This window comes from Dermacentor andersoni, chromosome 10 (assembly GCF_023375885.2).
Source record: "Dermacentor andersoni chromosome 10, qqDerAnde1_hic_scaffold, whole genome shotgun sequence".
NCBI classification, from domain to species: Eukaryota; Metazoa; Arthropoda; class Arachnida; order Ixodida; family Ixodidae; genus Dermacentor; species Dermacentor andersoni.
In genome coordinates this window covers 11,235,366-11,252,240 of record NC_092823.1, presented here as the reverse complement: position 1 = coordinate 11,252,240, position 16,875 = coordinate 11,235,366, and the positions used below count along the sequence as shown (strand labels likewise).

Below are 16,875 nucleotides of genomic sequence, written 5' to 3'. Positions count from 1 at the left end.
ACGTTTAACAAATAATTTCTGAATGAGTTTACTAAGGCAGGAAAGAATTGCAATTGGTCAGTAATTACAAACTGTGTGTTTGTTGCCCTTTTTAAAAACAGGAACAATCTTGGCATTTTTTAAAAATGAAGGGAATGCACCTTCTTTAAACATAAGGTTGATAATATTACAGAGTGTGTCGCAAACTAAATGCGCAATCAGTTTTAAATGCCTGACACAAATATTGTCTAAGCCAGGTCCTGTATTTTTAAGGTTAGCAATCGTGGAGCACACTTCATTTGGTGTAGCTGGTAAAAAGAAGAATGATTGTGTCATACGGCTCAAAGTATTATGCAACTGCGCATGTAGGTTGCTATTAGCGTAAACGGAAGAAAAGCAGTCCGAGAAAGCATTAGCAATTTCGTTGGGCTCAGAAAGAGTGAGATCATTGTAATTTATTTTGGTATAGAGGCATCAACAGATGACTTGTTAAGAAAAGAGTTCAATAACTGCCATTGCATTTTGGAATTGCTTTTATTCTGATCAAATTTATTTTCGTAGCATCTTTTTTTCGCCTGTTTAAGTAAAACGTTCAGTAATTTACAGTACCTACTATAGCGTCTGGCTAGTCCAGTATTAAAGGGCTGACATTTAGTTTTCTTGTACACATTTTCCTTCTTTCTTAAACTTTCTAGAACACCTTCCGTCATCCATAGGTTGCACGAATATTAGTACTTTTTCCCACATTCTACAGTGCGTGTGTTAGTCGAAACGGCCAATAAAGTGCAGAATTTGTTTAGTGCTGCTTCGGGATCAGACATAGAATTAATTGGCGACTAATCAGTTTCACTGATGGCTTCAATAAAGGTATCTGTGCTAAATACGGAAGTAAAGTATCTATTATTGCTCTCATGTATTTCATTGTTAAATGTAAGAAAAACAGGAAAATGATCGGTTATGTCAGTGTCAATAACCCCGGAGCAAGGCGATGGTGATATGTTAGATAACATGTGATCAATGAGCGTACTGCTCCCACGAGAGGCTACTCTAGTTGGACAGTCAGTGAGTGATTCAAAACCAAATCCAGCAAAACAATCAGCGTAAGTTGTGTACGAGGTAGCTTCAGTGTCAAGTAAGTTAATATTAACATCACCTACAATCAGTACATCCTTATTTTCAAAAGCTAGCTTGGACAATACTGCATCAAGAGAAAGCAAGAAATCGTGTAAAAGAATATGTGTTGTAGCAGCTTACCTGGAACGCTTGTTAGTGATATCGGGCGGTAATTGTTAACAGCACTTTTATCGCCAGACTTAAAAAAGGTATAACTTTACCGACCTTCTGGTCATATGGAACTTCCCCCGTTGAAAGGGACTGCTGAAACAAGCGAGAAAGGACTGTGCTAGAGGTTACTACTGTATATTTTAACATTTTTGAGTTTATACTGTCCATTCCAGAAGAAGTTGACATTTTGAGGTTGTTGATCAGCTCAGCAACACCAGTGGTTATCATATTGATAGGAGCCATGTATGGATAATCGAGTCCGATGGGTGTTGGTATTTTTGAATGGTCTTTCTTTGTAAATACAGCCGTGAAGTAATTGTTAAAGATAGATGCTGAAAGCTCTCGTGCAATTGGCAAGCCGGAACTATCAAGTAGTTGTGAAATGTCGGAATCTTTAACATGAGAGATCGTTTTCCAAAAGTTTCTTGGGTTGTTTTAAAGCAGTAATTGCAGATCGCAAGACAAATATTTTTGCTTGGTTTGACACAGGGCATTGCAGCAGGCTACATCACAAGACTTATGTTTGTTGCAAGATACAGGTGTGTCCACACGCTTCGCAGTCCTGTACAGACGCTTCTTTTTATTTTTTAGAGTACGAAGAGCTTTACTGAACCATGGGTTCGATGAGTTATCGCGAAATGAAACCTTTGGTATATGCACATGTGCTAATTCCATTAACTTTTCTTTGTACAGGCATCAATTCTCCTTCACTGTCTGCGCAGAAAAAGCTGCCAAGAATGATGACGTGAAGCTTTCCAAACCATTATTAATAGTGCTGACGTTTTGTAATCAAATACTTGTTTAGTTTTCAGGTGATGTGAGCATGAAGGTGTATGAACTGTGAATTGTAATACCCGTTGGTCACTGAACCCATCCGCAAAAGTGATAGTGTTAACCCACTCGGGAGCGGACGATAGAACGAGATCCAAAATGTTATTGATACGAGTTGGTAGGTCGGTTAAATGCAAAAATGAAAAATCAAGTGTTAGTTGAACGAACTCACAAGATGCATGTGATTGGCCTTGCGAATTTTGCCAGTCAATGTGTGGAAAGTTAAAGTCACCAAGCAGGAAAATGGCAGCTTTGTTGTATTTGGTTCGAATAGAGGTAATGTTATTGTGTAATTCGGAAATGAAATTGTAGGAGCTATTGGGTGGTCTGTAGCATATACCATAAATTGTATTCGATTGGGGAAATGATACGCTGACCCACAGAGTTTCAAGACTTGAAGGCACCGGCACAAGAAATTACATGATATTTATTTATTTGCAATACTGCTGCTCTCCTTCGAGAACGTGACAGTTGGGCAGTACAATAATTCATCTGTACAGTGCAAGAAAAACTAAGTATAGGTTATTAAAAAAAATAACATAAGCAGTGCAAGTGGGCACGGCGAAAGCGCTTGGCGCAGGTCGTTCACCATGCGCCTCATCTTTTTTGTACAGGCTCTGTTGCTGTCAGCGCACGGTTCATCGCCTGCAGCCACGCTAACGCCGGTATCGACAACACCAAGCATCAGCAATCAAGCTCGGATACTCAATGTCAGCATCGAACCGCCTCTTTTCCCAAGCCATGGATTCGTGACGTCACCGGCCATTACCCCTATAAAGACTGTCCCGCACCCGAGGATCTTCAGTGGGCACGGCGAAAGCGCTTGGCGCAGGTCGTTCACCATGCGCCTCATCTTCTTTGTACAGGTTGGTCACAACTGTTCGTTTCGTAGTGACAATAGGTTTTTAGTTGTTCTGCCGTGCCCTCAACTTTGTATAAGTATAGCCTATGATTGTTTTTGCTCCTGCAAACTGATGTTGTGTGGCGATGTTGAGGAAAATCCTGGACCAACAGTTGAAGAAATGTTTCAATCCTTGATAGAAGGACAACAGGCAATAAGAAATGATATCGTGGTCTTGAAAATGCGCCTTGAAAATACAGAAAAAGCGGTTGATTGTTTTGACAAACGTTTGACTCAGTTGGAAGAAGACGTGCAAGAAAATACGAGCACAGCTGCTACCTTGGTCACAACTGTATGTAAAATGGAAGAGATACCTAAATCACAGAAAGCCAAGATGATCGACCTAGAAGATCGAAGTAGGCGATCAAATCTGATAGTTTTTGGCGTTCCGGAAATTCCCAATGAAACTTTGTCGCTCTTACGTGACAAGGTTCTAAACGACGTCTTTCTGAATAAATTGGGCTTGAGCTGTTCGTCGGTGGCAAGAATACATAGGCTTGGGACGAGTTCAGATGGCAAGCCGATTATCGTGTATTTCCAGGACTACACGGAAAAACATTCAGTCATGCAAAACGCATTTAAGCTAAAAGGTTCAAACATTTCTATTCAGAATGATTACTGCGCTGACACGCGGCGCAAACGCAAACTGCATTGGACTAGTGCAAAGGCAGACAAAGATAGCGGAAAAAAGGTTCAGCTGATTCACGATAAGCTGCGAATTGATGACCAGTATTTTTCTTGGGATGATGCCTCCAACTCCCGTAAACAGATTTCTGGAACTGATAGTACACCGAGCCGCAAACAAAATTATAGAACGAACAGCTCAACGTCCGAAAGCTAGCTTTTGCAGGCGCACCAGCTCCGGCTTCTCTCATTCAGTGCCAGAAGTATTGTAAATAAAACAGATAAGCTGGAAGATTTGCTTTTGTTATATTACCCCCATGTCTGCATCATTTCGGAAACTTGGTTGCACGAAGCCATTCGCGACGACGAAACAGTTCCGCCGAACTATCATCTGTACAGAAAAGACAGGGTTTCTCGCGGTGGCGGTATTGCAGTCATAACAAAATCCAGTGTTCATGTAACAGTTGCAGATTAAATCAAGGAACACGAAAGTTTACTCTTGAAGGTATCTATCTGGGGAATGTCGTTTTTTTTTTGTGCTCTGTATATCGGGCCCCAGGGGCTGATGACTCTTTTATGCATCAGTTGTATGATCATCTTCTGAAACTAAAGGGAAAACACTCAATAATAGCAGGTGACTTTAATCTACCGCGTCTAAACTGGAATCGTTTAAACTATGGTTCATCGGTTTCTGGTGACTTGGCGATAGATATTATGTTCAGCCTGGGCCTCCAGCAGGCTGTTTATAGTGACACCCGTGGAAATAATCTCGATCTTCTATTCCTGAGCGAAGAATTTTCTGATGGAACAACAACGGTCGAGCCTGGTATATCAGATCACAAGCTGATATCTTTTTGCTGGAAAGTTCCTGCGCAGAAGCACCAAGATCATAGAACAGTTAAAACAATTAGAGATTTCACTAAGGCAGATGATGTTGCGATTATAGATTATTTAGATACACAACTTGGTATAATCGAAAATAATGTTGAACTTTCATGGCAACGTTTTGAGGAGACTGTAAAGTACTGTACGGAGCACTTTGTCCCTTTAAAAGTAGTTCGAAAACAGCGCCTAAATCCTTGGATAAATCGAGATATTATTCAGACCAAGCGTAAAATAAAAAGGCTGAGAAAGAGGAACAAAGCTGCAACCCCGCAGATTACGCAGATGAAACAAGACTTGCTACGAAAGGTAAATTCGGCTAGAGATGAGTTCTACAGCTTGAATCTTGAAGAATTTATTTCTAGCGATCCTAAAAAGTTCTGGCTGTATCTAAGCCAGAGAAAACAACAGATACAAAGCATTAACATCAATGGAATTGAAATAGAGGATGCGCACTGCATTGCTGAATACTTCAATGTATATTTTCAAAGTGTGTTTACAGAACGTGATCAGTGTGAACTTTCCAGTACAAGTAGCCCATCGGTAGATAATATTTTAATCAGTCGCGAAGGTGTCCTGGCATTGCTTCTAAATATAAATATTAAGAAGTCGGCTGGGCCCGATAACATTCCTAATGCTTTCTTGAGACGATATTTTGAGCAATTATCTGAATTCATTTCTAATCTTTTTCAGTTATCCTTAAAATTAGGTGCAATACCATCAGTCTGGAGTAAAGCACGTGTTGTGCCGGTACATAAGAAAGGAGACCGCCAATGTGTTTCAAATTACCGTCCTATATCTATTACTAGCTCGTGTTGTAAGCTATTGGAACATATTGTCGCTGGTTCTATACAAGAGTTTTTGAAAGATCATAGCATACTATCACCTTTTCAGCATGGTTTCAGGAAAGGACTCTCCACTGTAACTCAACTCGTAACAACCGTACATAAACTATCCCGCATACTTGATTTATCTGGACAAATAGATGTGCTCTTTCTGGAGTTCAGCAAAGCTTTTGATAAAGTTCCCCATGCAAAGCTATTACATAAATTAGATAAAATTGGACTCCCATTTGGTATCATACAGTGGTATGTGCTTATCTCAAAAACAGAGAACAGTTTGTTGATATTAGGAATTGTACTTCCAGTGCACGTCAGGTCACCTCAGCAGTCCCTCAGGGCAGTGTACTAGGACCATTGTTATTTTTAATCTATGTTAATGACTTGATTGATGTCATTCCTGGTAATGTGTCCATACGGTTATACGCGGATGATTGTGTTATCTCCAAGGAAATTGTGTCCTATGATGATCATTTTGTGCTGCAAAGATGCCTTGCAGAAATCACTGACTGGTGTTCCAATTGGGGAATGGAGCTCAATGCGGAAAAAACTGTACTTTTACGCGTAACAAGAAAAAAATCTGCTAGCATTTTTCCGTACCAACTTGGAAATAGAACTGTCCTCGAAGTCGACAAATACAAATACCTTGGCGTTACCCTCAACAATAAGCTTACATGGTCAACTCATATCTCAGATGTTTGCTCAGCTGCGCTAAAAAAATTGTGGTTCAAAAAAAGAAAGCTTAAAAACGCGCCTGTAAGGACTAAAATGTTAGCCTACAATGCAATAATGAGATCAAACTTAGAATATGCTTCCGAATTCTGGGACCCGCATACCATGAAAGACACAAAAGAACTTGAACGAGTACAGAGAAAAGCAGTGAGATTTATTTACGGGAAATATGCCAGGAAGGATTCGCCGTCCTCAATAATGTTACAAAATAGAATACAGAGACTCGAAATACGCAGAAAAATTAATCGTCTTGTACTACTACATAACACTCTTTCTGGAAAAAATAATATGACGCTACCAGCTTCCATATGTCGGCCTTCTACGAGGAGAACACGACACAGTCATGAGTATTTGCTTGCACTGATCTTCGCGAAAACAAACGCTTACAAGTACAGTTTTTTCCCCCGAACGGTGAACGATTGGAATTCACGTCCCATTAGTGTATTTCAGTCTAAAGATTTCATGGCTGCATTGCAAAATCATTTTTGTGCAAGTTAGCGATGTTGACGTTATCATTTGTGCTTCTTTTAGTGCATTATGTTCATTTCATGTTGCATTGTATACGCTTTTCTGTGTTTTCTTGTTTGTGATATGCCCCTCCTGCTTGGGCCAAAGTATTGGCCTGCAGCATAATTAAATTAAAAATAAAAAAGTTATACATACTATACAAGTAATACCATGTTAATATCAAACGGAATAGTAAAAAAAAGAAAGAAAGGAGCAAAACAAAAGACAAGAGGATTTGCCAGAAATGGCCAAGGAGAATAATGACAGCACAGGTGTCCACTAAGGGCAAGTAATAAAACAGAAGTAACTAAAATTAAACTTTAGAGCATTTAAGAATCATTATGGCAAACGAACAGGCTGTCGTAAATGAGAAGGTTTATTAAAATTTCCTAACAAAAGAGCAATCTGTGCTGGTGTCCCTGCATGCATAGGTACTCCTGTACACACACACAATTTTTTCTATTTGTGAGATAAATTCAGATAATGATTCAATGTTGGTGATACTAGTAGCATCAAGTTGGTTCCATTCTGCTATTGCAAGTGGGAAGAAAGAATACTTAAATGTGTCATTTTTACACACATATTCTGTCAACGTGTGCGCATGCTTATTACGTGTAGGTCGAGCCTCGGAAAATGAAAGGTATTTGGCAGTATCTACCCTATAGTTATTTTTTATTACTTGAAACAAGAATTTTAAGCCAATGTGTTTCGCTCTTGTGGATAGTGTTCGCAAACTGGACTGGGTTAAAAGATTTCTTGGTGAGTCTGTATGTTTATATTTGTTATAGATGAACCTCGCAGCTTTCCTTTGTATTGATTCTAGTTTGCTTATGTTAGTCAGTGTATACGGAAACCAGACTGTGTTAGCATATTGGAGAACAGGCCTTACAAATAATGTGTAGGCAAGCAGCTTCGTTGACTTGGTTGCTAGCGCCAGGCTTCTTTTTAGGAAAAATAGTTTGTGCAGCGCCTTTGAGATGTTACTGACATGTTTCTCTCATTTGAGCTCCGAGGTTAATGTAACGCCTCGATATTTGTTTTCTTCAACTTTGTTAAGGGGAGTACTGTTAATTGCGTACGTAAAGATTGATGATACTGTTTCTCTGGTTGCAGTCATGATCGCGGACTTTTTTATGTTTATTTGCATTTACCATTTATGTTTTTATTTATATGTTTTTTTTATGGCAAGCAATACCCCACCACGTCTTCTGTCATCCCTATCTTTGCGATAGATAATGTGAATGTTAGAATCGGGTAGAAGTTCACCGTGCGTTTTTCTGCTAAACCATGCTTGCACGTGTAAAAAGTGTAAAAAGTCCATGAAGGCAGCCCAACTACCACCGCCCTTGGCTCCATCTGGTACGTAAGAACACTAGCGGCTGCCGAGTTCGTTGTTCTATGCATGGGTGCAGTGTGCAGCCTCATCAAAATAAAGCTAGGGCCGTGACTAGGGTGCCTAGATGTTTTAACGTGACAGCATTAGAGCGCACGCTTGAAGTAAAACCCTGCTTTGTCAAAATCAGAATGAAATCACAGCTTTTATTAATGATTAATTTCTGGAAAAGATTAGTTAAATTGCGTTTATTGCAAGCTACTTTCGTTAATTCAGGTGAATGACATCGTTCAACCTTATGGGCACTTGCCGGGGAATGGAAATTTCTTCGTTAGATCGGGAACATTGTAAAATTGGGTTTCACTGGATTGAGTTTTAACTGTACATCAAATCCCCCTCTGCTGTGGCAAATACTACATAGGACAGACAGGTCGCTGTCTGAACCAAAAGCTCAGCGAACGTAACAACGTAAAAAAAAAATAAACATTGCACTGCGGCATGTGCAGGTGTTGTCCACTCTTTCAGAGGGGCGCCGTTCTGAGAAAAAATAAAGGCACTCTAACTAGACTGATAGTTCAATCTGCAAAAATTGATAAGCTCGGTTCTCAGCATGTGGGAATCCCTTCCATAGCACTGTCAGAAAGAGTTATCTTCTTAAATGTTCATTAATCTGCGCATGGCTTCTGAGCCACTTGAGTGTATACAGTCAAACCCACTTATAAGAATCCCATAGATTTTGATCTATCAGTTGGAACGACCACATTTAAGTGCATTTATGATTTTCTGACCCTGCCTATTGAAACTGCTTCAAGATATAAAAAATGTTTTTAAACCGTCGTACTGTTACAATGAACACTCTGAACTCGGTCACAGTAAAAAGAGAGCATACGCTAAGTATGAAAGCATGGAAGCACGACGAAACTAGCCGCATGGCTGTGCACACCCCACTCCAGTCCAACCGCGACGATGATACGGCCTTTGAGATGCGTGAGTGACCTCCGCATGTGGATTTTGGAAGCCGCAAAGAAAGTCATGCACTTTCAAGGCACGCCTCCAGGGAGGAGGCATACAGCATCTACAGCACAAACAGCATGGCGCGGGACATGCACTGGCCCGTCCACTGGTGCCACATTGGATGCCATACAGTGTCGCTCATATTTGTGCAATTGTTCGCACGACACCACTTGCAGTATACCTATTTCAACGATTTGGAATGACCATCTATGTCCTTCCACGATAGGAACAATGGAAGCTCAAGTGTTCCTGTCAATGTGGCCCGAATCGGTGAGGCCACTGCACCGTGCGCTGTCACCACATTGTTGTGTCGGCAGCGGCAGGCAAGCGGGGGCCCAGCGCCCAGCGAACGCACGGCGAGCGCCCGTGCAGAGAGGGAGATGCGGAGCCAACTGCTCCTGATGAAAACCGGACAAAGGACTCAGCCGGCTCGCGGCCGTTTATTGCCAAAAAGGACTTCACACGCCAGATGACACCTCCCGATAGGTGTAAGCTCATCACATGACGGAAGGAGGGTGCGCCATCTAGCTAGACTACTACGAAACATAAATGTATGAAAACACGGAGATCTGGCAGGGGGAGACACTATACCGCATCATCCCCCCCATGAAACAAAGTAAGCATACAGTGAAACGCACACACAAGACGCGCACTTAAGTCCAAAGACAAACTCAGTTCATTCCCCCCCATGTTCACACACACGTGCACCAGTCGCACACAAGGCACGCACTTAAGTCCAAAGACAAACTCAGTTCGTTCCCGCCCAAGTTCACACACACGCGCACGACACTTGGGGCACCAAAACACAGGCAGTCACTCAAGACAAAATCCGACAAGGAACACGGCACAAGACTCGCTGCACCGCAACAAGGAACACATTTTATACCTGTGTTAACGAAACATGTGAACTGTCTCCTAAATGTCACAGCGAGGCCCCTAGCCGTGGCATTCGAAGACGGCAATACGCTCTACATTCAAGAAACATAATCATCGAGCCACGGAGGCTATTTTCTGTCACGATGAGGACGTGTGCGTACCTCGGAAGAACTTTGGGGGTTGCGACGCGTATGTTCGGGTCTTGCGACATACCGAAGCGAAATGGCCCAACGTGTGGCAGGCGTTGCATCACCGATTTCTTGCTGGACAATTCCTGTAGGACGCGATATGGTTCCTGCTGCCACACCGATTCGCATGCACCACGGTTCCCGGAGGAGCCATGTGCGAAATGTCAACCATCTTGGTGGTTTCTCAGAAGAAGTCGGCCCTCTGGGCGGCTTCTCGGAAGAAGTCGGCCATCTTGGCGGCTTCTCGGAAGAAGTCGGCCATCTTCATGGCTTGCCAGACTTATACCCCTGTCACACTGGAAGTTTTAATGTCATTCGAACCGAATGGCATTAGCATCGAATGACATTATTCGGTTGCTACACAGCGATATTTAATGTCATTAGCACCGAATGACTTCCGCAATCGAATGAGTTCGAGAAACTCATTCGGCTTCCCACTTCGAAGCGAATGTGTACTCTCAACCCCAGAATTACTGCAAAACACGACAGAGCGTTTGCAAATTGAAAGCCGTACTCGTAAAGAAATAATAAGCTTTAAATGTTTTAATGAACTTGTTACTTTAAAGAGACAAAATATGTACGGCAGGTGGTCGCAAAATGTTATACTCTCCAGCTCAGCAGCGTCTGGCCTCCGCTCCCTGCCGCCGACACTCTGCTCGTCGGCCATATTGCAAGCAGTCGATCGCCGCCTCGTTTCGTTCCAGCAGGCATCAGGAACAGCGGGACGAGCAATGGCAGCGGGACGGGCACATTGGAGCCAATCAGAAACGTTTACTTTAATTAGAATTTGGGAGGACAACCTAAGCGACCTGCGTCGTGCCAAAAGGAATCAGAAAGTGTACGCGCACATGGTGGAAGAACTTTTTAAAGCCGGCGTTGAAAAAAGTGTGAAAGAAACAAAAACAAAGATTGAAAACCTTGGAAACAAATACAGGTAAGTACAATTTTTATTTTTGACGCTGTGCATGTTCGTTAAATAAGAAAGGAATAACGGGAATATATCGGGCGAAGTAGCGTCCCAGGTTGTTTTCTAGAGCGGACGCCAGTATCGTCACTTGGCGTTGTCGAAAGAGCTAATAGACGCGGCGCACTTTTTTCTTTCACGCAGCGCATACCTTCATCGGACGCATTGTGTATCTTTTAGCATACTGGACCAGCAGGCATACAACAATCCGCTGATGGGGACGCCCCGAAATGTGATACGCCAGTCCTTCGGGACGCATAGAGAAATGCGGGGCGCGTTCTGGATCGTGTCCGCTCGGGATTGAAAGTGCCCTGTGTGACGTATTTTTCGTGCTGCGACGACTTTCATTTCCAGAGAGCGAAATAAAAAGAACATCTGGGCCGGTATTTTGTAGCGATGCCTTTTCCGATTCCATGCTTTTTCAGGCTTTTCGCGCTTGGCCAGTGGTCAGAGCGACGGTCTGCCCACATTATCAACGGGATCAGGCGGCCGTGTGTGGTGGATGATAAGAATAGCATAGAATAAGGCATCGCTACAAAAGAGCGGCCCTGTAAGCGAGTATCTCGGTGCGCGTCAGGGAACAGCTAATTTCAAGCAACGACATCTTTTCGCTACGTTGACCTTCCGAGCGTGTGCTGTACTTGTACTGTTACTGCTATTCGGGTGTGTTGTATGAACCTATGGCACAAAACATGAACTTGAGAACCGACAATGCAGTTGAAACGTGGCTTTGCTTTATTTCTGTTGCAGAGACATCAATAAAAAAAAGGGCACGGGCTGTGGCCAGATAACGTGGCCCTTTTATTGGGACATACATAAATTTCTCCAGGCACTGCCTATTAATGATGACAGCCTGCTGCATGACAGTGTCTGCAACAGCAGCAGCACAGTGGAACAGGTGAGTGCAATGCATATTGTACAATACTTTCTAATAAATTTTTGCAACAGTTATGTCTTCAAGCATGCGAAATTTTTTATATCATAATTGGCGCTAAGCAAAACTACTTTTTGTTTTTCAATGTGCTTCCATTGCTATTGTCTGCACAGCAAACTTTGGAGGGACATACCAAAAATGAATATTTGAAACATTTGCAGCACCCTTCATATTTAAGTTTATTAATCCGTGAAATGTTTCACGTGTGCAGGTTTATGTATATGAAATCATCGGAACAGTTTCTCGTAAACATTTGGGTAACAATGAATTGCATTTTTATTGTATTCTTTTTTTTTTTCAGCTCATCACGAGCATGGAGCACGGAAAAGATTTTGGCAGCGACGAGGACGCCTCGGTGGGTGATGCGGCCCTTGTAGACGCCGAAGCTCTGTTGTCAACACAGGGCTCGGCCAGTGAAAACCCGTCGCCGCTGGTGTCTGACAGCGAGGGCTCGCAAGCGCCAACACCACCAGCAGCTCGCAAGAGAGCCGATAGACAGGCCCTGAAGAAAAGGCAGCCCTCCCAGCAGTTGCTGTTGACACAAGTTGTTGAGGAGCAGCGGCAGCTTCGTCTCAGCTTAGAGAAATCAAAAGAAAAAGAGCTTAGCATGCGCGAGCGGCAATTGAGGCTCGATGAAGCTGCTGCCGAGCGGGAAGAACGCTTGATAACGGTGTTGGAAAAACTTGTTGGAAAATAGTGTTGGAAAATTGTTTAAATAAACTGTTTTCCATTTTCTCCATTTACTTGAAGTGATCTCTTCAACTGACGCCAAACACTCCTTCAGGCATACTAAAAAACAAACACCGAAGTATGCTTCCTACTGTGAGGCTTTAGTTCATTGTGTTTTGTGTTGCCCGTTTCCAGAAATATTGCGCAAGGGCAGCTCTGACTTGATGACCTGTCGCAGTGGATGCAGTGGTAGTATGTGATGGTTGCTCATACAGAGCATCAAATGCAGTGGCTTCATTTTCCCACTGCTGTTCCACAGTGTCTCTGAGACCTTCACAAATGTTGTGCAAAATACACGATGCCCTAATTGCATGCTTTGCATTGGGTAAGGTGCACTCCATTCTTTTCATAATAAACCTGAAGCGGGCTTTCAGCCTTCCAAATGCATTTTCGACAATGCGTCTCGTCCTTGATAGGTTGTAGTTGAAAGCAGCTTCGTGTGTGTCGGGCAAGGCATTTGAGAATGGCTTCAGGAGGTTAGTAGTAAGTGGAAATGCCTGGTCACACAGAATAATTGGTTTCACCTCAACATCCTCAATCACAGCTACGGGCAATGAGAAGTATGCGCCCTCAACCAACGTAGACAATCTCGACCTTGCATACACGTTGGCGTCGTGGCATCTGCCTGGAGCTCCAATATTTATGTACCGAAATCGGTACATGTGATCCACCATCGCCAGAAGTATGATGCTGTACCTGCACAGAAAGCAATACATAAATACGATTATGCACTTCACTGCAGTGTATTCTGCATTGTAATTTTCTGACCAAATGATAGAAGTCATTTGTGTCCATAGTGCTGCTGAAGAGACCAACGCTACTAAGTAGCAATAGTTTTGTGCCATGCTAGCAAAAAATATGCTCTACAAGAAATGTAATGAAGTAACCTCTCGCAAGTCAAATTTATGAAACTTTCATAAACAAGAACAAAAGACTGAAAATTATAATCTTTCAATTTCATACGTAGTTTTCTCTGGACAGTAAAACGTAAACAGTAAAATGGACAGTAAACGCCCATGAAAAGTTTAATATTTCCCAAACTATAGACACAAGATCCAAGTTGTGTACGTGAAATGGTGTTATAAAAGTAAAAAAAAAAACTTTTCGTAGTGCTTACCATCCTTTATAGTTGTGGTAATCCACGGCGTTCTCCTTAGGTGGCGACACACAAAAGTGGCAGCCGTCAAGAGCGCCAATACCCTGAGGAAAGCCACTCAGAGCAAAAAATTCCCTCATGTGTTTCTTCATTTCCTGGCGGCGGATCATGCGAAGCCATTCCCCTTCAAGCTGATCAATTACAGCCTTGCAGAATTCTCTGCACAGCACGTTCACCGTTGACCTACCGATGCCAAAAAGGTGCGCGATGGTTCGGTCCTCTGCACTGGAGCACAATCTGTACAACCCCACCGCCACTCGCTTTTCCACGGAGATCGGCTTTCTCAATCGTGTCGTTTGGCGCTCCAAGACGGATCTGCAGGCTTCCACCAAATACCTGAACGTAGGCGGCGATACACGGAAAGCTTGCTTGAAGTGATTTTCACCAAGGTTCGGCAAAGTGTCCTCAAACCAGCGCTCATTTCTTTGAAATGTCCAACGCTCTCGGTGAACAATGGAACAGCTGGCCATCACAGCCGCAACAGTGAACGAGTTCGCTTGAATGCGCTGCTCAATTTCGTCACTCTGTCTTGACTGTGCGTCTATTAGAACGTCTAATCGCTTCCTCTGATTATTACGCCTTGCTCGCAATGCAAAGTGCGCAGCAACTAATCGCTTCACCTGCTGCAACTTAGCGTCGTCGTCCAGTGTCGCCATGTCAGCCATTTTGTTTTCAATTTATCGGCTACTCAGGCGGCTAAGTCTTGTTTTGGCTTATACTGGCCGCATAATCTGAAATAGAACAACTTTTTCTACACGCAGTACTAAAATATTTTTTTTTTTTCGGTGAAGCGACGTTCCAAAAGATATTTTTAAATAAATGCATTGCTTATGAGCACTTTACGCCTTCCTTGTTCTACTTTAGTCGCCCCGTTTTTTTCGGAATGATCGCCATTGACATCGCGACCGAATGACATTAATTTTTCGAGTGTAGCACCTCCGCGGGCGAATGACATTCGTTGCACCGAATGCCATTCGGTTCGAATGACATTAAAACTTCCAGTGTGACAGGGGTATAAGTCGGCCATCTTGGCAGCTTCCCGGAAGAAGTCTGTCATCTTGGCGCGTCGACGGAACGCCAAGTTGAGATGCCTCGATTCTTCGTACATTTTCGGAGCCGAACGCGCGGTTCGCTCGATGCAAGGCTTCTAAAGAGCGTCCAATTTCTTCTACCTTGTCCAGGGACAGGTTTTCGCCATGAGCTAATAACTTTTCGCGAACGCTGGCGTTCGCTACCCCATGTATTATTTGGTCTCGGACGCGCTCCTTGTAGGTTGTGCCGAAGTTGCACTGTACCGCCTTCTCCTTCAGTGCAGTCACGAATTCCAGGAATCCTTCTCCCTCGAACTGCCTTTGACTGGTGAATTCGTGCCTCTCCGCCAGCACATTTGTTGACGCGGCGAACAGCCGGTCAAGCCGCTGCAAGAGTTTCTGGGACTCTGACGCTGGCGGGATCGTATCGCTTGACGTTGACGCTGCGCCGGTCGACTGCCTTGCTGCTTCGCTTGACGGTCACGCTGCGCCGGTTAACTGCCTTGCTGCTTCCTGCTCCTCGTCTGCAAAGTACTTTCGTTGTCCCTCACGCCCGACAGCGCTGACGAGCGTGGACGCTCGTCGCGCGTCCGTCCAGTCGCCACCGCCAGCCGCTTCGAGGTGGGCCTGAAAAATTTTTTTCCATCGATACAATGGAATTACCGGTGGCCCGGGCAATTCAAGAAAAACGGGAAGGCTCGGCGTGAAAGAAGCCATGCCCGGTAGCGTGCAGGAGACAGTGCAGGAGACAAGCCGGAGCTTGCAGCAGGAATGGGGCAAGGAAAAACAAAGGGGTCGAGAAGGCCTAGGCTCGGAAGCCTCGCGACGCCAAGTGCGTTGGCGGCGTTTGCTTGCCGTGCAGACACAGGAAGGGACACTTCACTTACGAAGCTCGTTGGTTTCACGGGGCTTCGGTCAGAACCGCTGCGGGAATCCCATCTTCGTCGCCATAAGATGTTGTGTCGGCAGCGGCAGGCAAGCGGGGGCCCAGCGCCCAGCGAACGCGCGGCGAGCGCCCGTGCAGAGAGGGAGACGCGGAGCCAACTGCTCCTGATGAAAACCGGACAAAGGACTCAGCCGGCTCGCGGCCGTTTATTGCCAAAAAGGACTTCACATGCCAGATGACACCTCCTGATAGGTCCAAGCTCGTCACATGACAGAAGGAGGGTGCGCCATCTAGCTATACTACTATGAAACATAAATGTATGGAAACACGGAGATCTGGCAGGGGGAGACACTATACCACACACGTAATGTCGTAAAGGTTCAGCAGTTACTATGCCGTTATTGGGAGATCACGTTTTGGCGGTGCTTCGTTTGCGCATTGCTGATTGGCAATAACAGTTCATGGTGACATTTTGACCTTTGAACATCACATTTTTTTCACTCAAAGCGACATAGATAACATAATCTCACAGCTCTTGTGTGGCTGATGCACAGTAGTAATGCCAAGGCTATGATGTCCGAGACCTTCGCAAAATGGCAGTAGGCCGCAGCAGTTTCGGAAGTTTATGCTCCCAGCCAACTAGAACCACTTCACTCTCTTGTGCAGAATACAGTCATGTCCCACTGCTAGTAAAATATACTGCAAGCTCTTGAATAAAAAAAGGCGGCTGCACTTGCCGTTTCAAAATGTACGATGTCACGTTTCATTCGTTAGATGGAGATTTCTAACCAGGAACAAAAATGACACTGAGAATGTGGTTTTCAAACCACAGTGCTGCCAATTGTAACTGCTTATACAGTCGAACCCGACTATATCGAACCCGTTTACATCGAATTATTCTATATATCGAACAATTTCTGGTCACGGTATAGTTACAACGAGTATATATAGCAAAAATTACGCTTACATCGAACAAATATTGCAGTGACTCCCGATATATCGAACGTCAAGCGGCGGAAAAGTGCCCCCAGAAGTTGGCTTTCCCTCGCGGTAGCGGGGAAACCCGGCGGCGCGGCTCCATCCAACCGCTCTCCCTACCGTGACCGCGCTGCCTCGGGCTGTTCGGGCGAGCCGTCGACACTCCCCCTGTCGCGCATAGTGGAGTCTATTAGGCCACATCCTCCC

General features: G+C 44.1%; 3 protein-coding genes across 4 annotated transcripts in view; 1 reads left to right on the top strand and 2 right to left on the bottom strand.

The window, feature by feature from the left end:
- Positions 1 to 16,875, bottom strand: part of TTLL12 (Tubulin tyrosine ligase-like 12) — a 363,841-nt gene that overhangs the window by 161,958 nt on the left and 185,008 nt on the right. The gene's annotated exons all lie outside the window — the stretch shown is intronic.
- Positions 10,342 to 12,685, top strand: LOC140213662 (uncharacterized). Its single transcript, XM_072284915.1, has 3 exons — positions 10,342 to 10,924; positions 11,678 to 11,914; positions 12,090 to 12,685. Exons 1-3 carry the CDS (start codon positions 10,365 to 10,367, stop codon positions 12,583 to 12,585), a joined length of 1,293 nt encoding a protein of 430 aa, XP_072141016.1. The 5' UTR covers positions 10,342 to 10,364; the 3' UTR covers positions 12,586 to 12,685.
- On the bottom strand, positions 12,710 to 15,425 carry LOC140213729 (uncharacterized). Its single transcript, XM_072285004.1, has 2 exons — positions 13,735 to 15,425; positions 12,710 to 13,313 (listed from the first exon to the last, which is right to left on the bottom strand). The coding sequence occupies exons 1-2, from the start codon at positions 14,436 to 14,438 to the stop codon at positions 12,719 to 12,721; spliced, it is 1,299 nt and encodes a 432-aa protein (XP_072141105.1). The 5' UTR covers positions 14,439 to 15,425; the 3' UTR covers positions 12,710 to 12,718.

Bases quoted from the DNA above. Each gene is read 5' to 3' on its own strand.
- LOC140213729 (XM_072285004.1), bottom strand. From the start codon at position 14,438: ATGGCTGACATGGCGACACTGGACGACGACGCTAAGTTGCAGCAGGTG. The intron at 13,314-13,734 runs GTAAGCACTACG...CTTTCTGTGCAG, and splicing joins TACCACAACTATAAAGGATG to GTACAGCATCATACTTCTGG.
- LOC140213662 (XM_072284915.1), top strand. From the start codon at position 10,365: ATGTCATTAGCACCGAATGACTTCCGCAATCGAATGAGTTCGAGAAAC. The intron at 10,925-11,677 runs GTAAGTACAATT...ATGCAGTTGAAA, and splicing joins AACCTTGGAAACAAATACAG to CGTGGCTTTGCTTTATTTCT. The intron at 11,915-12,089 runs GCATGCGAAATT...GTGAAATGTTTC, and splicing joins TGCAACAGTTATGTCTTCAA to ACGTGTGCAGGTTTATGTAT.